The 25,457-nt window shown below is 39.8% G+C and overlaps 1 protein-coding gene across 1 annotated transcript; it reads left to right on the top strand.

The window, feature by feature from the left end:
- Positions 1–20,992: 20,992 nt before the first annotated feature.
- On the top strand, positions 20,993–25,457 carry LOC133804804 (cyclin-A1-4-like). The gene is made up of 12 exons (XM_062242931.1): positions 20,993–21,419; positions 21,780–22,176; positions 22,333–22,401; positions 22,614–22,747; positions 23,325–23,417; positions 23,621–23,754; positions 23,891–23,966; positions 24,056–24,132; positions 24,229–24,262; positions 24,646–24,795; positions 24,888–25,022; positions 25,139–25,457. The coding sequence occupies exons 1-12, from the start codon at positions 21,264–21,266 to the stop codon at positions 25,208–25,210; spliced, it is 1,527 nt and encodes a 508-aa protein (XP_062098915.1). The 5' UTR covers positions 20,993–21,263; the 3' UTR covers positions 25,211–25,457.

The following is a 25,457-nucleotide window of genomic DNA, read 5'->3' as shown; positions in this document are numbered from 1 at the left end:
CAACCAAGGAAGTAAGGACCAAACCCTAGAGCGTCTAGCTCAGATGGAGGAGCTAATGAAGAAGCTCTTATCGGAAAAGGAAAAAGATGAGTACGACTCGGGGGACGAACTCGAGCTCTTCGCCCCCAGCATAGCAGCCACGGCGTATCCACCTGGTTTTCGTATGCCCCACTTGTCCAAGTTCGATGGAGACGGAGACCCGTCAGATCATTTGAGTATGTTCAACACCTTGATGATGGCCCACAACATCGGCCCCGAGCTAAGGTGTTTGATATTTCCCTCCACCTTGACTGGGCCGGCCAGGCAATGGTTCAAGTAGAATAAAAAGCAGTCCATTAGCTCGTGGAAGACCTTTTCTGCTGACTTCAAGAGGGCATTCCGAGCTTCTCAGGCTGCTCGTGTCAAACCTGACACCCTGGCAAACGTGAAGCAGCAGCCCGAGGAACCTTTGAAAGCTTACCTGAGCAGGTTCGCAAACGTCGCGGCTCGAGCCAAGGACGCGGATGATAGTTCCAAGCTTATGGCCTTGAGGACTGGAATCCTCATTGGAGGCGGACTATGGAAAAAGATTGAGAGAAAAGGTGTCAGCACCGTAGACGAATTCCTAAACAAGGCCCAGGGATGGATAAACCTGGAAGAGGCGAGAGCATCGGTCGCGGGAACCAGGCAAGCCCTTGATCAGCCTGTTGGAGTGGGAACGTATGTCATGAAAATGACTAAAACCGTTACATAGAATAACCAATTGGGTGGAGGCAAGAGGAAAGGGAGTAGCGAGGGCGGCCGGCACGGCCCAAAGAAGAACAAGCCCGTGGAAAAATTTAAGCCAGTCTGCGCGACTTACACCGAGCTCACAAACACTAGGGAGAACATTTTCCTAGAAAACTCTACCCGCCTTCCCTGGAAAAATTCGGAGCCTTTGAACCACCAGAAGGCCGAGAGGGACCCCTCCAAGTTTTGTCGATTCCACAACGACATTGGCCACAACACTGACGATTGTAGGCATTTGAAGGATGAGATCGAGACTCTCATCAGAGCTGGACCCTTGGCTCAATATGCGCGGAACAGAGTTCCCGTCGGTCAACCGGCTCTAGAAGTTCCGGTAAGTCAGCCCGAGCCTCGGATAAATCAGGACACCCATCCTCCTGTGATAGGAGGAGAGATATCCACGATCTCCGGAGGCCCCCATCTGGCCGCCACAAGCAGGGGTGCCCAGAAGAGATATGTCAATGAGTTGAAGGCTCATAATAGAGTGGAGTTCGTCCCAGAGCAGCATCTACCCAAACAACAACGACTGGAGAGGCAACCAATCATATTCACCGAGGAAGATGCTAGTCACGTCCAGTTCCCCCATAACGACCCTCTGGTCATAGCCACCCAGCTCGCCAACCAGAGAGTTAGGAGGATACTGGTCGATAATGGGAGTTCAGTGAACCTGTTGTTCCGGTCTATGCTGGAAAAGATGGGTTTGTCTGTCACCGAATTGAGGGCCACCTCCATGATGTTGTATGGATTTTCCGGAGAAGGGTCGGCAGTAATAGGAACAATCGAGCTGGTGGTTACCTTGGGAGAGGGACCCCAGACTGTCTCTAAACTCTTCGAGTTTGTGGTCATCGATTGTCCCACCGCATACAACGCCATTTTGGGTCAGCCTACGTTGATAGCATTTGAAGCCATAACCTCCATCCGCCATCTCACTGTCAAATTCCCCTCCTCCCCGATGATATGCACAATTCGAGGAGATCAGCTCGCTGCCAGGGAATGCTATAGCATTTTCATGAAGGGAAATTCACGACCCGGGCAGCAGGCGATGACCATTTAGGGCGGGAATGAGGAATCTTAGGAAATAGTACCTATTCCTGATATAGAAAAACCTTAGAATGCCAGGGGGGAGAGTATCATCTTAAATAATGATATCGACCCCAGAATAGGCGAGGATAGATCCAAGCTCCAGGCCATCAAAGAGCTCGAGGAGGAGAATATCGACCCACAAGACCCCTCGAAGGTGGTAAAGCTCGGGAAAAACCTGTGTAGCGAAAGGAAGGCGGAGCTGATTAGGTTTCTACAAGAAAATCTAGATGTGTTCGCCTGGTCTCATGGAGACATGGTAAGGATCAGCTCGAGCGTCATCATGCACACCCTCCACTTGGATAAGAACATGCCTGCAAAGTCCCAGAAACAAAGGCGCCTGGGCACGACCCGAGCTGAGGCCCTAGAGGAGGAAGTAGCCCGACTCTTAAAGTGCAGCTTTATCCGCAAGGCAAAGTACCCGATCTGGGTTGCCAATCCTGTTTTGGTCACGAAGCCCAACGGGAAGTGGTGGACTTGCATCGAATTTTCCGATCTAAACAAAGCCTGCCCCAAAGATTGCTTCCCGTTGCCAAGGATTGACCAATTGGTAGATGCCACGGCGGGGCACGAGCTCATGTCTTTTATGGATGCGTACTCAGGCTATAACCAGATCGCCATGGATCCGGCGGACTAGGAACACACTAGCTTCATGACCCCAACTAACATTTATTGTTACAAGGTCATGCCTTCCGGGCTGAAAAACGCAGGAGCTACATACCAGAGGTTGGTAAATAGGATGTTTACCAATCAGATCAGGAAAAATATGGAAGTGTATGTTGACGACATGTTGGTCAAGTCAAAAACTACCGATAACCATGTCTCTGATTTGAAGGAATGCTTTAAGATTCTAAGAGAATACGGCATGAGGCTAAACCCCCAAAAGTGTACCTTTGGGGTTGCGTCAGGAAAATTCCTGGGTTTCATTGTCAATACCAGAGGAATAGAGGTGAACCCCGATAAGATCAGGTCGCTACTCGAGATGCCATCACCCCAGTCGCGAAAAGACGTTCAAAGTCTGACAGGAAGGGTAGCAGCCCTTAATCGGTTTATTTCCAAATCAATCGACAAGTGTTTGCCATTCTACAACCTGCTCCGGGGAAATAAAAAATTCGAGTGGACCGAAGAGTGCGAACGTGCCTTCCCCGACCTGAAAGCACATTTAGCCGAGCTGCCCGTATTGTCCAAACCAATAGCAGGAGAACCTCTTTTCCTTTACCAGCTGTCACGGAAGATGCGGCTAGTGCTGTACTGGTCCGGGAAGAAGACCGGTCTCAAAAGCCAGTCTATTACATCAGCAAGAGGCTTCTCGGAGCTGAATCCCGATACCCGTTGATGGAAAAGATGGCCTTCTACCTTATTACGGCCTCCCAAAAGCTCAGACCGTATTTCCAATCCCATTCAATACACGTCATAACCGATCAGCCTTTAAGTCAGGTTTTGCAGAAACTTGAAGCATCGGGACATCTGTTGAAATGGGCTATCAAGCTCAGCCAATTTGAGATACTGTACGCGCTGCGAACTGATATAAAAAGCCAAGCCCTGGTTGATTTTGTGGCAGAATGCACGGGATTCCAAGAAGACCCAGTGGAAGAACGAGCTCGGGCCTCATGGAAAGTCTTCGTAGATGGCTCGTCTAACGAGAATGGCTCCGGAGCTGGAATCATATTGATATCCCCGGAGGGACATCGATTCCACTCTGTGTTGCGATTCAGATTCAAAGCGTCCAACAACGAGGCTGAGTACAAAGCTTTATTGGCTGGGCCAAGGGTGGCCCAGGAGCTGAAGGCCAACTCCGTCCAGTGCTACAACGATTCCCAGCTCGTGGTAAACCAAGTGTTAGGAGAATACCAAGCACGGGGAACCAAGATGGCTGCTTACCTGGCCAAGGTAAAGAAAGAGCTATTCGCATTTGAGCACGACTTAATCGAGCAGATACCTCGGGAGCAGAATGCCAACGCTGATGCCCTGGCAAAGCTCGCCACCTTCGGGGAGGCAGAAACTTGGGGGTTGGTGCCGGTAGAGTTCTTGGAAAGACCAAGCATAGAGGAAATCGGGGCGGAGGTTGAGATGATCGACACCAGAACAACCTGGATGACTCCCATCCTCGAGTACCTCACAACAGGGAAGTTACCCGAGGAGCGGAACGACGCAAGGAGGGTACTTTACCAGGCTCCGAGGTATGTAATGATAGACGGAATATTGTACCGGTGTGGCCTCTATTTACCTCTTCTGCGGTGTGTTCTGCCAGGCGAGGCGAATACCATTTTGCAGGAGGTACATGAGGGCTTTTGCGGAGATCACGCTGGGGGGAAAAACCTGGCCTTGAAGATATTGAGGCAAGGGTATTATTGGCCCACTCTGTCAAAGGACTCGATTTCCTAGGTCTGAAAGTGTAACAAGTGCCAGTGATTCGCCACAATTGCCCGAGCTCCTCCAGTCAAGCTGAAGATGATCTCGTCCCCATGGCCGTTTGCGGTCTGGGGGATTGACTTGGTTGGTGCCCTTCCCATAGGAAAATGAGGAGTTCGCTACGTGGTGGTGGATATCGACTACTTCACAAAGTGGGCAGAAGCAGAGCCCCTGGCGACGATCACTTCAAAGAGGGTCCTCGACTTCGTGGTCAAGAATATTGTCTGCCGATTCGGGCTGCCAAAGAAGATCGTGTCAGATAATGGAACACAGTTCGATAGCGATCTCTTCACCGAATTCTGCGAGAGGCACGACATAGTTAAAAGCTTCTCCTCCGTGGCCTATCCCTAGGCCAATGGGCAGGTCGAGGCTATCAACAAGACGCTAAAAGCAAGCCTTAAGAAGAGGCTGGATGAAGCCAAGGGAGTTTGGCCCGAACAGCTTCCCCAGGTACTGTGGGCATACCGGACCTCGCACCGAACTTCGACGGGTCACACTCCTTTCTCCCTGGCTTTCGGGAGTGAGGCCGCCCTTCCTGTCGAAGTAAAGGTAGCCTCGCATAGAGTCTAGACATTTGACCAAGACCGAAACGACAAATTTCTCTGCGCGTCCCTCGACCTAATTGACGAAAAATGAGAAGCTTCACAGCTGCAGCTCGCGCATTATCAACAGAAGATCACTTGTTATTTCAACTCAAAGGTCAAGAAACGCATCTTTAGCGTGGTGACCTGGTACTCAGAAGAGTCTTCTTAGCTGGTAAGGATCCCAAGGACGGAGTGTTGGGACCAAACTGGGAAGGGCCCTATCAAATAACAGAGGTTGTGAAAGAAGGAACCTTTAAGCTAGCTCGGCTTAATGGAGAAGCGGTCCCATGGACTTGGAACGCTATACACCTGAAGAAATATTATCAGTAATACTTTTGTAAGGCTTAATTAGAAAAGCCACCTTTGTTTATTAAATAATGAGAGATAGTCTTTTCGTTTTATCGTATATGTTTGTGGATGTAATGTTAAAAAAGCACGTTTCAAGTAACCACGAAAGGTCCTTTCCTGGTTACTTGAGGGGCATATATCCTGCATACAACTAGGTCCTAAACTTAGAAGTTGATTCAAATTGATTAATCGATGTTTTTCTTAAAAAGCACGAGATATCAATAAAGAATTAACGCGAACTAAGTTTTTCAAAATCAATGTCTTGGATGCAACCAGGTCCTAAACTTAGAAGTTGATTCAAATTGATTAATCGATGTTTTTCTTAAAAAGCACGAGATATCAATAAAAAATTAACATGAACTAAGTTTTTAAAGTTAATGTCCTGGATACGACCAGGTCCTAAAACTTAGAAGTTGGTTTAAATTGATTAATCGATGTTTTTCTTAAAAAGCACGAGATATCAATAAAAAATTAACGCGAACTAAGTTTTTAAAGTTAATGTCCTGGATACGACCAGGTCCTAAAACTTAGAAGTTGGTTTAAATTGATTAATCGATGTTTTTCTTAAAAAGCACGAGATATCAATAAAAAATTAACGCGAACTAAGTTTTTAAAGTTAATGTCCTGGATACGACCAGGTCCTAAAACTTAGAAGTTGGTTTAAATTGATTAATCTATGTTTTTCTTAAAAAGCACGAGATATCAATAAAAAATTAACGAGAACTAAGTTTTTAAAGTTAATGTCCTGGATACGACCAGGTCCTAAAACTTAGAAGTTGGTTTAAATTGATCGATCGATGTTTTTCTTAAAAAGCACGAGATATCAATAAAGAATTAACGCGAACTAAGTTTTTCAAAATCAATGTCATGGATACGACCAGGTCCTAAACTTAGAAGTTGATTCAAATTGATTAATCAATGTTTTTCTTAAAAAGCACGAGATATCAATAAAAACACTAACAGAAACTAAGTTCTTACCAAATGCGTTGAAAATGAATAAAAATAAAGGCAAAAAATAGATTAAAGTGAAATCTGGGGAAACCAATTGTCTCGAGGAGAAAAAACCTCATGGTAGAAGATTACAAATAAAAAAAAAAGGATAAAAAATCCTAGGCCCCCTCAGGCCGCTTCGACGAAGTCACCCCTTCGGCATCCTGCTCGCCTGCAGCAGAAGTTGAAGTCGAGCCTTAAACTTCTCGAGGAAGGGCTCCCACACCTCCGGCGCTAGGAAGGAAAAATTGCCACCCTGGTTGAAGGCCCAGTAATGATAAAGAATGGCATCCATGGAGGAGCTGGAAGATGCCCTCTCTGCCACAAGGGCAGCATTGGCCTCCTCAAGCTCGACCTTCACGGCATCCAAGGCGACCTGTGTAGCCTCGGCCTCCAGTAGCTTAGCCCGATTTGCCTCCAGATCAGCCTGCACAGCGACCAAGGCGACCTGCACGACCTTCTTGCTTTCCTTGGCAGCCGTCAGGGCAGCCTTGGCATCTCACTCTTGTTGTTGTGCAGGCGCGAGAGCGGCCTGAGCAGTCTGGAACTCGCCCATGATCTCGTCAAACCTGGCCCTGGACCGAGCTATGCTTCGGTGTAAAGCCAAAGACGCCTGCAAGGTCAAAAGATAATAAGACATGTGCTATAGAAAAAGCAAAGAGAACCATTGATTAAGTAAACTTACCGTGAGGGTCATCCCCAGTGAAGACTCCATAACGTTCTCGGGGCTCCTCGTCTCAATCTCCCGCAAGTCCCTTGGGGTGGCATTGTAGTAATGATCCACCGTATAGCTCGCGGTTTCATAAACTGTCCCTCAAAAGGCCTTGGGGATTTTCTCCAGGGCCTGAGTGTTGATCGGGATGCGCACAGTGGGAGTCGAAGCTGGAAAGGTTCCAGTTGGTACCTCCAGTTCCCGAGTAGGGACCGGAGGTCGTGGGGGAGGTGGGGGCATCTTCTCTGCGGCGGGAGGGACCTGGCCCCTCCCCTTGGCGGAAGACTTGGAGGTGGTCCCGAGTGGGGGAGCTTTCTTGGTCAGTCGGGGCTTCTTTACCAATGGCCCAGACGACCCGAAGGGAGGATTCCCCCCCTGGAAAATGGATCGTAGGACGTTGTCCCCGGGCTGTGCCATCTCCTCGCCTGAAACAAAGACAAGGAAGTGTTAGTATACATGTAAGAATACTTTATCACAAAATATATAAGAATGAATTGAAAAGGTCCTACCCTCCGAGCTAGAGGAGGAATCCATGGCCACGACCTCTGGCCGTGGAGCTTCTACGGGGGAGTCTAAGATTATAACTTCACGAATGAGAGGGGGCTCTGGGTCTGGATCCGCCTCAGAACTGGACTCCTCTACATACTGCCTAAGCCCCGGAGCGACTACACCCTCCAAAAGGGAGGGCCACGACCTAAGGTTGGTCCCATACTCCTCAAAAAAGGCTGACCTAAAAGCCAGGGTGTTGTCTACTACTACAGTGCCCCTAGGGCAGCCCATGTCATGGGGCAACACTAGTTGATCAACGCACTGGAGTAGAGTTATGTTACGGTTTGGGTCATTTTGATGACGATGTACGAGATGGCTGGGGTTAAACCTAGCAAGCCGTAGGTCTGCAGCAGCCCTGTCTAAGTCCTTAAACAAGTATGGGTTACCTTGGCCGGAGGGGCCGGCTGCTGCCCCGGACTGGATCCGCTCCGCGTCAACCCCCTGGGCGATCTCAAGAGCCTGCTTCTAAAGCACGAGCGGCACCTCGTCTTCCTCGTCCTGCTTGTCATCATCCGCAGCACCCCCCTCGGGGATGGGCGCCAGTTCGTGAGTTGTTGGGATGGCCCGCGGCCTCCTCAAGGCCAGGGTCTGACCCGGAGAAATTAACTTACACGCTAGCATCGTCTCATCAGACACGAGCTGACAGTAGTCTTTTTCGCTTGATGGGAGCCCCGCCAAGGTCTCATATTGACCCCTGAGGGTCACCGATTTAGCCGTCCTCGCAAAAATAGTTGCACGATGGTATTCAAGTCAATACGCATGGAAAGAAACAAATCAGTGATGATTTTGCGAGCTGAGGATAGAAAGAACTTACGAGGACGGTTGAAGTAGTGGTGTTCGCAGTTGCAAAACCCCGTCGACATAAAGAACTGGTCCTTGAAGTCGTTGGGGTGGCTGGGCAGCTCGATGACTGCAGCAGAGTTGGGAAAACGGGTCAAGTAATAGAACTCATCGCCTCGCCCCCGTTGATCCGGGCTGGCTTTGAGGTAGAAAAAGTAAAGGATGTCCGCTAGTGTAGGGACCTCCCATTCATGCTTCAGGAAGAGGTACCTGAGCCCTGCCAGCAAACGGTAGGAGTTCAGGGGCAGTTGAAAGGGAGCCAGCTTCACGTAGTTCAGAAAGTCCGCGAAGTACTGGTCCAGAGGTAGAAAGGCCCCGACCTTGAGGTGTTTGTCGCTCCAGGCCGTGAACTCCTCGTCGAGCGATGTGCAGCTCCGCTCGCCCTCGAGGGGAGGTCGGGCAACAAGAGCGCCTATCCCAATTTCGATGTTATGGGACATCAGGATCTTGTTGACCTTCCCTTGAGTTGTAACCTTAGAGACTATCCTCTCGGCCTCGAAGAAGGCGCAGGTCCCACCTCGACCTCTTTCTCCATGGTGGGACCAAAGTGGGGGATCGGGGATTCAGCTACCACCTCCTTCCCCTTGCTGGCCTGTTGGGATGATGAGCCGGCGGCGCTCTTTTTGGGCATGCTCTTCCTGGGTCCCATCTGGTCGCCTAACGAACAAAGATGAAGAAAGTTTAGATAGGCGAACTAATAATAGGAAAGGGAATCTAGCACGAGAAATGATTTTCATACACGGGCTGAGGTAATCTCAGCCCGCGGTGCGTGAGGACACGCGGTTCTATGAACATGCGCCTATGTTCCCAATGGGTCCCAATTGCTCGGGATCTGTGTGTCAGGAGGTTCAGGATAATGCTTACCTTGGAGGGAAAGTTTCAAAAAGCAAAATCGCCTGGGAAGCGTGACCCCTAAGCTACTCGGTTTTGCACCCCAGAAACCTATCGCCTTCCCCTCTCCAAACAGGCATTCCAAAAAGCTACCCAGAAAAGCTACCTAGAAAGGTTACCCCGGAATTATCTTGTCCTATACGTCACATTCCTAAACATATTCTCATATGATCGATACCCCTAGGATAAAAACCTACACACAAAACACCAGCCAAAAAGAAAAACAACCTACAGTGTGCGACTAAGAAAGAAGTTTACCTAACAAGGGAAACAGAAACATCTAAACGTACAACAGGCAGAGGACTTACATTGTTTTTTCCATGTGAAAATTTCAAGAAGCGTAGGAGTCGGAGTCCTGGTGGAGCCTTTAGAACTGGAGTCACGAAGAAACCCTTGTGTCTGGAGCGTAGAGACTTCTGGGACGATAACCGGAAGGAGAAAGACTTCTGAGGCTAAAGAAGAGAGAAGATGAGGAAATTTTTTTCAAATAAAGGGTGGCTCGTGCGAAAGGTGGCCAACCTTATATACACGTAAAAGGCAAAGGAGCGAGGACCGTTCGATCGCCTTAATGCGAGATACGAGGGTCACAACTCGAAAGACGAAACGATGGTCGAAGATAGGCTAAGCCATTTAATGCGATTCTCGGAAGCTGGACCGTCGCCAATCACGGTGCTCCACATGTCCGATACCAGCGCAATGGACGGGACATGAAGAGTCGAAAAAGAAACCTAAAAGCCCCCGCTGTGGCCACAGATGACGTCATGTGTCACGAGTAGGGGCTTGGGGGGCAAATGTACGCCCTAAATATCCACGAGTTATTAGCGAGCTGGAAAAGGGCATAATTCAATCCGCCACGTGTAAACTGTCCACCCGGAGCTGCTGTTACGAGTTTCCACCTCTTTAGCCCGAGCTGATCAAAGAGTTAGCAGTATACTCGAAGGCAACGGGTTAGCAATATGGATATCACGAGCTGGCGCTACATCAAGCTCGAGGTGCGGCATAGATCTGGCATCCCCAACTATTTGTGAAGTCAACCACACAATGTAAACGTGCGCATATCAGATATCACGTGTCTATTCCATTCCTGAATTCTCGGACACGCAGCATAAACGTGCGTGTTCAGGCACCCCACGACTGGTTTGGGCCATGCGGCCTATTATCTCCCTTTACTTATTGATTAGACAACACCTCATTGTCAGGTTTTAGGAATTAATCATAAGTGTCACAGAGATGACATGATGGGTAAGGAGGTCACGGGATGACCCCCTTTAACAACACCCAGATATCCTGTCTCTATAAATATCGAGACCCTGGGCGTTGCAAGGGGTTGACGTTTTTATGGTAAAGAAACACTCTGTAAGGAATACTCAAGAGATATCAATAATATTGACTGGTGGACTAGAGGGATTTTAACCTTCGAACCACCTAAAAAGAAAGGAGTTATAATGTAACGCCCCAACTCCAGGGATCGTTACGGTGTGCCTTGTAAACAGTGCTAAACTCGCTAATCGAGTCATTTGGCCAAAATTGTGTAACTAAGTATGATTAGCGGTTTAGGGATTAAAATTTTTGGTTAAGATGTAACGTTTCACTAGAACGTTTAATATATACATTGGAATCTCGAAAATATAGTTTCAGAGTCTATTACAGAAAATATTTACAACAGGCCGTTCTAAGCGGCAAAACAGGGTTCAACCCTAGTTCCTCTTTAAACCTCGGCCATGGCGGACGAGCAGCTGCATATGTACACGTCATCACCTAAGCTCTCCAACTCAAGGATGGTCCAGCTTCCTTTTGCCTTTACCTGCACCACATAGCACCCGTGAGCCGAAGCCCAGCAAGAAAACATAGTATAACATGATATAATATCAACAATAATTGTATTGATTATTCAAGACCAATAGTTCAAACAAATAGGTGACTAACACAAGAGTCACAAACGTGGGGACAGCACCCTTTAGCCATGTGACGATAGGGTCACCAGGGATTAATTGGTAGGTAGTCCTTTCATAAGTTCGATCAGGATAGGTGCATGGTGATTGGTCACCAACATAATCTTCCTCCCGACTCTAGAGTCGTAACTATGGACAGCGTCCCCTAGCCATGTGACAAACAGTCACCGGGGCCATATGCCCTGGCTATGAACATCTGGTCCTAAGCGCTTATAAACTCTTCGACTTTAGGGTCGGTCCAGCATTAATGCCATAGAGCCATTCAATGCATGTTTATCGACTTTAGGGTCGGTCCAGCATTAATGCCATAGAGCCATTCAATGCATGTTCATCGACTTTAGGGTCGGTCCCTGACTAGTCAGTGCCATACACAGGTAAGCCATGCCACCAAACACATATCACATGTTCAATATCCATAAACAAGGTATTCAGCATGCTTACTAAACAGGTACTAGTACAATTAGGATCATGCATAAACACAGAGGCTCAAGCTCCGAACGATGTCATACTCAGTATACAAAGCATGTCCTAATCACATGTTTCTCATGCATCATATGTATAATATTCAACAATCCAACATGCACCAATAACAGCCATGCATGTCACGTTTAATAATCAACCAACATGCACAAGAATAGCCATGCATGTCATACTTAATAATAAACCAACATGCATCAAGAATAGCCATGCATGTCATACATATACACAAGGTGCAATTTTCTTACCTCAGAGTCGAGCTAGGATGATTAAAAGAACGACCCTTGAGAACGATCAACTTTTAGTCATTTAGCGGTCACCTAGTCATAACCAAATATAGGATACCATCAATAAAAATGATCAACATAAGTTCCCAAACCAATATCTAGCCTCTGGGATATCAATCCCCACTTAACCGGCTACTAGGTTCAACCCCGAGGCCTAAGGCTTGAATCCCCAAGCTAAAAACACCATTCTGGCCAAAAAGTCACTAAGGGCCGCGACCTACCCTAGCAGCGCCGCGGCGCGCCCCCCAGACAGAGGCAACCCTCTCTGCCAGACGCCATGAGCCGCGGCGCACCACAGCCATGCCGCGGCTCATTACCCTATTCAGCCAAAATCTCAGTACGCACCAGCAAACCTCCCCTGCGTTTTCCCTTGGAACCAACCCTTCAAACCTGTCCCAAACCTCAACCTAACACCCAATTCAACCACCAAACATCATCTACAACTCACCCTCATCAAAACCTAAAGTAAACATCAACCAAACTTCTATTAATCCAAACTTTCTACAAGAAATTCACAAGCTGAAAACTAAAGCTCAAAACAGAGCACACCATAAAGTTCATGGCTGGAACTTACCTCAAGCTTGATTTGAATCCTTCCCAATGGCTGAACTCAAACTATAATCCCCAAGCCTTGACTCCTTAGCTTGCTTCTTCAATTTGGGCTCTCAAAATTCAAAGGAAAGTATGAAGGGAAAACTTGTACGGGAGAGAAAGGAGAAGATGAGGATGAGACTCTGCTTTGTTCTATTTTCCACAGCCTTCTAAACACTCCCAAAGGCTGATACAAATCCTTAAGGTCAAAAGACCATAATGCCCCTAGGCCAATTAAATCCCTCTAAAGACTTCCGAGGGTAAAACCGTCATTTCCCACCTATCACGTTAATTATAATTAGCGCTCTCCAATTCCCGCTATTCTTAATAGTCTCAAATACCAATAAATCATATCCCATTACCCTTTTATTCCCAGTAATGCTCTAATCATCAAAATGACCCCGAGACTCACCCCGAGCCCCGAACTTAAACCCGTTATGACTAGACCGAACACTTACATCTCATGATCGTCTCATGCCGATTAGCTCGAACCAATCCACCTTATAATGTGGCTATATTAATTAATCACAACCATGCACCCAAAATACACAATCACGCCCTCAACGGGCCAAGTTACCAAAATGCCCTCATAATTAAAATATGAACCCATATGCATGCATCCACCATCATATAATAATATAAGTCACGTAGACATGCATATAATCATTAAATACCACAATAAATCAATTATGGCCCTCCCGGCCTCCTAATCAAGGTTCTAAATCTTATTAGGAAATTTGGGGCATTACAGATAACCTTCCCACAATACTAATTTCGCCAGTTTGGAATTTAAATATTTTCATATTACGGTTCACTATTTAGCACTAATCCATCCCGTTTATTCGTATAATTATCTGTTGGCGAAGAACTGCGTCAACAGTTAGGGTTTGTCAAAATGATCAGGCTTAAAATTATTGTTTTGGGGATTCATTGATATATATGGCTGGGGACATAGTAAACAGATATTGAATTTATACCTTTTTATAGATTGAATAATGGTTCCCTATTGAGTTGATTTTTCGAACTGAAAGGTTATTGACGTCAAATTCATAAACATATTATGAATTAACCTTCACTAGTAAAGTCAATAGTACTCTAGGAAACAATAAATAATTAAAAGGATAAAACGGTAATTTTATTCCCGCTTAATTATAAACCATTAATAGATGATTAATTTATATGTAATGATTATATCAATAGACGCGGCTTTATGGTTACAACAAAGTACTCAGTAAATATATGTCTATAATTGCATGAATGGAATATCACATTTTTAGTGGAATAATCATAAGATTAATAAATTATGATTCTTGAATTAAAGATATTTGATCAATAATCTAAATTTATTGGAGCTTGGAATTATAGGTTCATAGGTCCCTAATGCGACTCTATCAATATTATTCAAGTGAATAGTTGATACAATGATGAAAATGAAAAATGCAATTTGAGAGAAAATTTATTCTTCGGAACACATATACAATTATATAATAATTGAAGTTGAATAATTAATTAGGGTAATTTCGAATAATTAAATGAAATTAATTAAATTAATTTTTTAAAATTAATTTATACACTAAATTTCGAAATATATAGATAAAAAAAAAGAATTGGTTTTTAAAATCAATTATTTTATTTAGTGAGAGTAAATAAATATGGTAAGACAAAACAATATTGAATTATTATATTTATTTAAAAAATAATAATGTGATAATAATAAATTTAAATTTGAAATTTGGTTGTCATTTTCTTTTCCTTAAAAATATGTTATCTTAGTTATTTGAATTTAATTTATTTAATAAAATAAAAGTTGAAAAATCAAATCTCACAAATTAGGGGAATGCTACAAGCATAGAGCAGTCCCAAGATTGTACCATGAATGTACCACTATTGACTTAGTCAACTTTTGGATTTTTCATTTACTTTTTAATAAATTAATAAATCAATACACTGACTTAGTCCCTTTTTAGATTTTCCATTTTACTTTTTAACAAATTAATAAATCAATTATATAGGGAAAAATTTGACTTTGTCTTAATTGGTTTTCACCATCATCATCATCATTATTATTATTATTATTATGTGATAATAATATACAATTATTCTATACAAGAATAGTAGTCTATTCCTCATAGATGGTTAATGCAATTCACAATTCATTTTTCTCCACACACTCTCAAATAAAAAAAAAATTGAAATTCCATTTTGAGTAATTACCAAATTAATTAAACCATGTGAATTAATTAAAATGCGGAATGGTAATTAACTGTTTACACAGATAGCAGTTCTGTCGGGACAGAATCCGAACTTGTCACGACAGAAACTGAACACAATAAATAGACAGTGCAAAACAATAAAGAACACACCGAATTTTTACAAGGTTCAGAAACCCTTTCGGATAACCTACTCCTTGGGGCCACGCCCAGAGAATAAACCAATTACTAAAGAAACAATGTGTACAAAAGCATTGACTTAAACAATGTAAGACTCCCTCTTAAACTATTGCCGCAATCTTGTTGTACTCTTCTCTACGAATCTGATTTGATGAAACGCTGATTCTCTTGAACTCCCTTCAAAGAATAGCGAGTGCACACTTCCTCCCAAAGTGAGACTTAGATAGAATCCTCTCCCGAAGATCCTTATGAACACGTTCACAATAGACACTATCTGTTTACAATGGACTAGATAGATATCCACAAGTACACTCAGCACTCTCACAAAAATTAAGGTGAACAAACTTAATCTCTACAAATAAAGACATTCTTCAAAATAACATAATGTTTACAAATATTCAAAATAGAAGAGGTGAAAATTTCCAAAGGCCTTGGCAAGATATTTATAGGCAAGGAAATCGTCAAAGGCCATCATTTTTTGATATCTTTGAGATCAATTTGCAAATTCCTTTGATTTAGGAAATCAGCCAGCCAGATTAATTCTGTGTCGACAGAAAAGGAAACTGATGAGTCAGCAACGTAATCAGTTTTATTTGGGAGAACGAACATGCTCATTTCTTTTGACCATGTTCATTTTCGATACCTTCTTTATTCCAGAATAAACATAATCCCTGAAAATAATCTCAAGATAATTGTAATACATATTTTTACCAAATAATGTTGATATGTGATAAATAAGGTAAAAAATGTATTCACACTCAAAAGATATTTTCACATAAGAAAATCAGCTGAATCATTAAATCAAGAATCAATATGGATATGTTGCTGATTTTCCTTAAAAACTTTAAAATATTTTGTCTAAAATAAAGTTAGCCAATAAAGGACTTTACAAAAATAAAAAAAACTTTTCTCTCTAGCCTGAAATTCAAGATCTCATTAATTGAGAACATCTTGTGATTCAAAAAATCAATCATTGTTCTCTATGTGTCCACACACATCTTGAGTATTCAAAGCAAGGATAGAAATATCGTTGATTTTTCGAAAAGATGTTTTTAGGACACTTGATAGGGTACAAGAAGTAGGTCCTTTAATCTTGGCTTTATACATATATTTTTATCTATATTGTTTGTTGATTAATATTACATATTGATAGATGGATGTGAAAGAGTTTATATGAAATTTTTTGTTATACACCTGTGTCACTATTCCGCAATTTGGAATCGTTCCTTATATGGACTCCTGCTTTTGGGTATTCAGTAACCCAATTATTTGAAGCAATCACACGGTCAATCCTTTCTTTAACAAGACCTCCACCAAATCATTGGTTATGCCACGTAAAGTGATTTCCTGAATAACCCAGGTCCACACTACCAGTATCGTTTAGGAAGCCATTTAGAATACTAGTGTCTCTGCTTGTAACTTTGCATCCACCACTCTTATCCTTTGTTTCTTTGATGATATTCAGATCACCAATAATGGCCCATGGTTCATCACACCGGTTGGTTTTCCTTTGCATATTCTGCCAAAAGTCTATTCGTTCTCCATCATAGGGACTCCTATAAACTGCGAAGAGAGTCCATTGAGTATTCTTTGATTGGTCTCAGATAGTAACTTCAATGGCCGACTCAGATGCTGTGATCACTTGAATTTTTGTCTCGTCGTTCCACATGAGACAAATTCCACCACCAATCCCCACGAAGGGATACATTTGAAGCCACTGTAGCCCAAGTTCCTTCCTAGGTGCACTAGTAGAAAGATGGGCTTTTACTTAGTTTTTTACCCATCGAATATAAAAAAACTGAAGTAAAAGTCTTTCAATGGCTTTTTACTTCGTTTTTGGGAATGATAGAACATAAAAATATGCTATTACTTCAGTTTCTTAAACAAACGAAGTTAAAATAGAAAATGAGTAAGGGCCATATTTGGTTTGCACACTATTTTGGGGCTTTTTATTCCAGTTTTTATGAAAAAACTGAAGTGAGAAGTGGAGCAAACCAAACATAGTCCTGAAGACTTTTACTTCGGTTCGGTTTTTATATAAGAATCGAAATAAAAGAGTTTTAATACCCTTAATATATAGCTCTCGCATCATTCGTCTCTCTGAAGCAAAAATCCCAAACGCCAAACCCAGAAAACCTCTATTGTTGTCGTACTCCCACGAGGGTTTCACTAAATATGCCATTTAAATTTTTTTTTTTTACTATTTGAAACTATTTTTCTTACTTAAAAACAAAAATATTAGTTCCATTTTTATTTTTGAGGGAGAAAATAAAGACTTTGGGTGTGGGTATTTTTAGGGTTCGAAAATGGGTATTGTTATTGGACTTTGACTGGTTTTATTACATTAAAATGTATTCTTGAGCTTCAAAAAAGGTATGAATTACTAAATATTTGTTTGTATGATTTTTTTATTTTCTATATTATTTTCAGATTTTTTTTTCTTATAGATATAATGTGTTTATTATATATAGGTTTTAGAGTTGCTAATATTGATTTAGAGGTTATTTTGAGCATCAAATAAGGTTTGTTACTTTAAAACTTTGTTTGTGTTGATTTTTTTTTTTTATATTATTCCGAATTTAATACTTATTTTTTAGTATATTTGTGTTATATTTTTTTATTTATTTTGTTATTTTATATAATGTTATTATATATATATATATATATTAGTAAAATTTAAAAAAATTTGTGACTTGCTATTTAAATTTCTAAATATAGCTTCAATAGGTAATATTGTTGCCAATGTTAGAACTTGAAATGTTTGGATTATTAGTGACATTTGTTTTTTATTTTCTATAACTAGCTAGCTTGATATGTTGTTTGATGATTATGTAACTAGTTTAATTAATTATGTAATTGATTTTTATTTGTTTTTGTTTAAGCTTTTTAGTAGGGTTGTTGATTTAGTTGCCAATTTGATATTGATTTTGGGTGACTTCAAGAGTAATATTGGAGATGAGTAATATTTAAATTTTATTTATTACTATTGCAATATTTATTTATAAAATTAGAGTTAAATCATGCATGTTTTACTTTAGTGAAGTAGGTTCTGGGAAATTTGTTGTTGGCGGTGATATAAGGATGGAATTATGTATGTTGGTTTTGTGTTTGTTTGTGTTTAATTTATATATAATTATAAAATTGGGATATGCTACAAAAATAAAGGAAACTCTGCCAATTTTTTTATAGATTTTATTAATTGTTTTCATTTTTCAATTCGCACACTATGTCGAGATATTTTGTGTGTTATTTACAAGTTTTAAATTTTTGGAGATGTTAAAATACAGTTGTTATGCTGCCGAAATTTTGTTAGACTTAGGAAAATTTAATAATTAAACTTCAATTATGTTGGATATCCTAGAAAAAAGAACTAGGAGTGGAAGATGTAGATGAATATGAAATTTGGATAAGAGCGCGGGAAACGAAGAAGACTCTTGTCGAAGATAATTTGGACAAAAAAATTGAACAAACAATTGTAAGTGTTTTAAAGCAAAGTAGGAATTTTTTTTAAGTGTTGTTACAAGTTACTAATTTAATCTATCATTGGTTTGTTTCGTAGAATGAACTAAATGACAAAGTTATTAGTAGCCAAATTGTCGCCAAGGGTCGGGAGGACATCTTGCCAACAAGAATAGTTAAGCCGATTGATGACTTAAATTTTGTTAGTAAGACTATTTTGTTTATACATACTTTTAGTTTTATGTGAATGTATATATAAATGTTTAGGCTATTTTACTTAATTACAATTATGTGAATGCATATATGAATAATTATGTTATTCTATTTAACAATTATGTGAATGTATAAATATTTTATTTTATAAGAATTTTAATTCTAAGTGTATAAATTTTATGATTTTTATTTCTGTTATAAATTAAATTAAAATAAACCAATTCCAATTGTAAAAATATATATAACTATAAATTCATATAATTAGAATATTTAAAAAAAATTAGGGTAAAAAATAAAAATAAAAATAGAATTAATAACCGAAGCAGAATCTCATTTTCTACTTCGCTTTTTACATAATAACCGAAGTAGAAATCATATTTTTCACTTCGATTTTTAATTACTTTTTATCTCGCTTCAAACTATTACTGTGGTTGCGAATTTTAGCGAAAATCGAAATAAATCCGTCTTAAAAATTGAAATCGAAGTAACAGCCATTTTTTCTTGTTATGTTGCCACATTCTCTGCTCCTCAACTTTGGTCTCCATTAGAAAGATGCAGTCTGGCTTCCATCTCCTCTCCAGGTCCGTAATGCCTGGGTTGTCAGTTCCACGAAAGTACTTTCATTGGGAAGGAGGGGGCTTGATAAGGGCCGCCTCCTCGCCCACGCCCAAGTGAAAAAGTGGATCCACTTGAATGTCCACATCAATGTAGTTCTTCATAACGTCATCGTCTTGCACTCCAAGTGATAAATCTGAGACTGAGAAAGGAGCTGTGTTTACCTTGTTGGAGCTATTCGCGCTTTTCTTCGATGAGTTCTTCTTCTGCGTCTGTTTCGAAGAAGACCCAATCTCCTTCTTCTCTTCCGAAAAGTGAGATTGATCATCCCAAAGGATGACCCTGGTCGTATAGGAGTTGAGTAGAATAATGTCAGATGCATATCCTCCCCACACATAGACGAGGATTAGATCCACGTCCTTACACTTACTTGACATGTATTGCCAAGCCAACTCAATAAAATGTGACACGTCATCTCTTGAAAATTAGGAATATAATCCAATATAATTAAAATTACAAAATTATCATTAAAAATAGTCTAATATAATCAAACTAAACCTTAATACTAACCAGTGTTTTAAAAAAAAAAAAGGTATTTGTATAGGATTACCATATAAATAAAAGTTTTGAAAAATAAACTATAAAAATAATAAGGGAATTAGCAGCAAAAGTACACAATATCGTGAAAAACTTGTGAATTAATACTCAATTTTTTTTGTGAGAAAAATACCCAATATCTAATTTTATTAGTATCCATCGGTACTTTCGTTAAATGCTGACCGTGTACACGTGTTAACTCTTTATTGATTTATTTAATAATATTTTTTAAAATTTAAAATAGACAGAATTATTAAAAATTTATTTTATAGATAAAAAAATTAAAATCATAAAAAAACATTAAAACAAATGTTAAAAATAAATAAATATTTATTAAAAATGACTTTTTATTTAAAAAATAAAAACATTTTTTTTTTCTATTTTCTTCTTCCCTCTCGTCTCCCTCTGCCATAGCTGAGTGGACGTAGCTTGCGAATGTCGTCTGGGCAGAGGCTTGGGGAGATCTGGGTAGAGGTTTAGTGGCAACAAGGCGACATCTAGCTTCGGGTGGCTTGAGATGGTCAGATTGGAACCAAAATCCAAAGTGGCACCTAAACTTTGATCGGCTAGTTGAAGGCTCTATGGGGTGCGTGAGGTGGCTTGCTCGCAAGGCTAGGGGTTTCGGCGACGTCTGATTCTCCTGGTCCGATGCTTGTACAACGACGATGAGCGGAGGGGCAGCGTCAGAATCGGGCAGATAGCTTGCGTAAGAAAGAGAGAAAGAAAAGCTGATTATAAAACTAATTTTAATTTTTTATTGATTAAATAATTTTTTTATAATTTTTTTCTATTTTAAATTTTTTAATAATATTTTTTCAAAATCTGATTATAAAACTAACTTTAATTTTCTATTGGTTTTAATATTTTTTACTTATTAAATAATTTTTTTCTATTTTAAATTTAATTTAAAAAAATATTATTTAATTAACAAACTTAATGGATTGGGATTGGTTATCGACATATACCAACGAAATTGTATATTTTGTACTTTTAAAAAAAAATTAGGTACTAATTTACAAAATTTTCAAAATATTAGTACTTTTGACGCTAATTACCCGAAACAACAACAAAGTGAAATTTCATATTAATCAAAATGTGGCAACCAAAAAAAAAAAATCACATATGCGTAATTTCACATATTACATATTTGGTGAAATATTAAATGTTACAGTCCCTTGAGTCAACATTAACTCCAAATATATGAAGGTTTGTGCGAATTTTTTTAATATTTTTTTATTAACTTGAAGAAGGGTTTATTTCCATTTGAAAAAAAAAAAGGTTTATTCAAGTAAAAAATTTGTCGTCTAGTGGGACTAAAACGGCCACAACTACTTTTCTAACGTAGCCTACGGTCAAGATCTTATGTACTAGTAATGGACGGTCACGATCCCTCAGTCCTTTTAAATGCCCCGCTCTGATGTTGGCTTTGGCGCTCCCAATATCAAGAACAAGAAACGTACCAACAAAACTAACACCTCTCACTTCTTTCTCTCCCTTCCTCCAGTCCGAATCAAGAAAACCCTAACCCTTTCAAGAATTCAATTTAGGGCATCCACGACGATCGAGCAGAGATGAAATCGAGTTCGGATAATTTGGGGAAAAAGATTGCGGAGCCGAAGCCCCCGTTGCGAAAGAAGCGACCGGCTCTTCTCGATGTTACTAATCGAAATAATGGTCCTCATTCTCACACTGGTTCGGCGTCATCTATTCTTTCATTCAAGCCTATGGTTCGTACTCTGTAATGTTTTATTCTTTTTACGATGATTATCTGATTATGATTTTTTATGGGTGTTTACTATTTAGTGTCCGTCCCTTTCAATGGTCGTCGTTTCTTGTTTCTCTGATCGGATTCTTAAGGTTTACACTTCTTATTCGAGCTTTAGATTTGTTTTTCAAGTACCTGTTTTTCAAGATATTACACTGCTTAAAGAAATAATTGAATGTATATACACGCATGCCCAACCACATATGCACATTAATATTTCTTGTACATGTTATTTGTCATTGGTTATGAAAATTTAAATTCACGATTTTGAGCCGTTTTACATTGTTTATCGAGATAATGAATAAACAAATTATGTTTGAAGGTGCCATGCTTGGCCAAAATTGGCAAAAAGAATGAATTTTCTTTCTGCACTCAAAGTACAGACCTCTCACAATTTAGTTTGCCCACATCAAGTTCAAAGCGTACAATTACAGTTCCTTCAAGCAATGCATTTATCCCAGATGCTTTTACATCTAGCCCGGGATCTGCAGCTCTGCCTTCTCCAAGCTTTGGTGGTGCTGATCCTGGATACACCAATGATTCTTCTTCAACTAGATCAACTGCTCGTTCAATTTCTTTGGATGAAGTCATATCTATCTGGGATTATTTTAAAAGGGAAGACATCGATCATAATAATATTGAAGAATTTGCAGCTGATATCTGTTTTGAAGGGAAGACAACAAACAACCTTTTCATTTCAAATAATTTGGATGAAGCAGGTATTTACTCTAAGAAATCAAATGGGCTTTTTTTCTCTCTCTCTCTCTGCATTTATCTAGTCTTTCACTGGGGATGATGATACAAAAATTTGACCAATGTATTTCACTATTTACAATATCACACTAATCTTCTATTCATGTATTATATTTTTTTAGATAATGTAGAAGTTACAGCTGACAACTTTTTTGAAATGAAGACAACAAACAATCATTTGGCAGAAGCAGGTAGTTTCTTTAAGAAATTAAATGGGTTTCTTATCTCTCTCTCTCCGCACTGATCTAGTCTTTCAATGGGGATGATGATACAAACAATTTGGCCAATGTGGGGGATAGCTTACTATTTACGATGTCATACTAATCTTTTATTCATGCAGTTATTATTTTGTTTCTTTTTTTCTTCTGGTCATTTGATTCAGCTATTCTAAAATTGATTTCAGGAAATATGTGCGACAGGGATTTATTCTTTGGTGTTGATATGATTAATGTAATCGCGCATATTGACAATTTGATTGGACCACAGTTATGTGCAACAACCACTGCTGACATATACAAGTACCTGCGTGCGTTTGAGGTTTCACCTATTCCAGAGTACTGAATTGGTTTTTCCTTGTGTTTTTTTTTTCATTGATGTTCTTTAAATAATTAAGAATCACTGTAAATATCTTCTTATTTTTATGATTATTTTCTTTTTAACACATTGCTTGCTAGCTCTTTCTTTAATGAAATCGGCTTCGCAGAGATTTTTCTTTTATTGCAAGTTTATATAAAGTACATGTATAGCTTCCTATTGTAGAAAGTACTGTATCATGAACTCACTTTCATAAATCAGTTTCTTTTCTTTCCTTTTATGTTTTCGTTTGGTTCTTACTTCTCACTTGTAGTATTAGGATATAAATGGAGTTAGCCATTCAAATTTTGTTAAAGTGGGATGTATATTATTTGCGTCAATTGTTTCCTTTTACTGGAATTTGTTGAACTTATGCTTCTCAATTTCCTTTACTTTATAATTTAACATATTTTAAGTCTATGATATGATCAGTCATGAATATTTAATTTATGTGAGTGCCTGAAGAAGTTATTAAAGTTCTGGTTATCTAAGATTCAGAATGCTAGATATCTGTTTTGATTTATTGTATTTATGGTGTTAGGCTAATAACAGACCTTCTATAGACTACATGGAGAGGATCCAGAAAGACATTGATTTCGGTATGCGAGCAGTGCTGATTAATTGGCTTGTGGAGGTAATTATATGTTGAGTACTGATATTTCTGGGGTGTTGACAATTTCCTTTGCCACCTGATCACCAATTCATATCATCAGTCACATCCTTTAATCGCTATACTCTTTGGTTTGGTAGTTTTCTTATTATGAATTACATTATTCCTAACGGTGGAGTTGCCCTTGATGTTTGAATATATATCTGAACTTTTAACATTACCTTTAGGTTGCTGAATCGTACAGACTTTCACCAGATACACTGTTTCTGACTGTTAATTACATAGACCGTTATCTTTCTGGCAATGAGATGAAAAGGGAACATTTACAATTGCTTGGTGTTGCATGCATGATGATTGCAGCGTAAGAGTAGTGCTCTTTTGTTTGCCGCTCTATTCCTCTGTAGTCTAGTCTATGTCGTATTTATTTGGCATGTTTATGTGTCATTTTTGTAAGTATGAAATATACATAATAATAAAAGGAATGCCATTTTTGGCAGTAAGTTTGATGACATCTCTCCGCCCCATGTCAAAGAGTTCAGTTATATAACTGACGAAACATACTCGAAGTGGGAGGTTCGAAGCCATTTCCATCTGTCAAATTTTATTCTTCAATGGTTATTTTAAATTTTGATAAAAATTGCTGATAAATTTGATACTTACAGGTTTTGCAAATGGAGTCTGCGGTGCTGAAATGCTTGAAGTTTGAAATGTCAACCCCAACTCCTGTTTGTTTTTTGAGGTAACCTCTTGTTTTCTTGCTGTTATTGACATCTTGTTCGGCTACTTTATGTTTTTTGACGAGGGTGTTAATTTGTTGTTTATGACAATTGTTCAGGCGATTCGTCTCCGTGGCGCAATTGACCTATGAGGTATCTCTATGTTTGAAAAATCTTCAAGTTTATCAGCTTTATGTATCTCGTCCTCTTATAAAAATGGTGAAAAAATATTTTGAGGTTCTAATGAGCTAATAACTTTAGGTAAAGACAAGAAAAGTGGTTTTTTAACCCCCTGCTTTTGACCAAAATTCTTTAAGAAATGGGCAAGGTGGTTGCAAAAGAAGTAGCTTTTTATATACGCTTGTTACTTCTATTGATGAAAATTTCTTGTTATAGTATACTTATTAGAATAATGGCTGCTGACTTCTGTCTTGCCATTATGCTTTCCATTATCATATGATATTAGCATGTCACCGTTGGTTTAAGCTGTAAGTTGTATCATTATACTCTGTGCTGTGTATCTGGTTATTTTCTAGGCTCCAACAGTGCAGTTGGAATGCATGGCCAACTACATCACAGAGTTATCACTTGTAGATTATCACTGTCTGTGCTATGCCCCATCAATGATTGCGGCTTCTGCTACTTTTCTTGCTAAATATATATTATCACCTTCAAAAGAACCTTGGGTATGTCTGAGAAGTGTTCGTGTCATTTTTGCATTATTGTTGCTGAGATATGCATGATACTAATGGAATATAGTTTTCTTGTTCTTGTGCAGAATTCCACGTTGATGACTTACACATTTTACTTAGCATCGGATTTGTTTGACTGCGTCAAGGCACTACACGGCCTTTTCAACGGTTGCAGTAGTGTTGATTCTTCTGCAGTTAAGAAGAAGTACAGTCAACATGAGGTTAACCGAACCTTCTTTTTCTCACAAAAATCAAATAACATGTTCTGAATTGGTTCTAAAATTTTAGGTTTCGATTCATGCTTGCACCTCTCACATGGCCTTTTTTTTTGTATCAGTACAAATTTGTAGCAAAGAAGCGTTGCCCTCAGTTGATACCATTGGAGTTTTTCTTGGATGAAAGCATCTAGATTTCGTTTTGTTGTTGTAAAGATTATAGTACCATCCAGATGTAGTGTAGTGTAGTACTATAGTACCATAGCTACTCCAAAATTTTGAACCAATACTTCCACTGTTCTTTTCCTCCTATTCCATTAGCTGTTAAAAGTTTGTATATTGTCGTACTCTTCTATAGATCCACCTTTAAATTTTCCCAGAAGCATTTGCAATATTTCTACCAAATATGTTTGTTCCTACTTAAAGAAATTAAAACGACCA

This window comes from Humulus lupulus, chromosome X (assembly GCF_963169125.1).
Source record: "Humulus lupulus chromosome X, drHumLupu1.1, whole genome shotgun sequence".
Taxonomy (NCBI): Eukaryota; Viridiplantae; Streptophyta; class Magnoliopsida; order Rosales; family Cannabaceae; genus Humulus; species Humulus lupulus.
The sequence above is the reverse complement of the archived record's forward strand: the minus strand, read 5'-3'. Positions and strand labels throughout refer to the sequence as shown.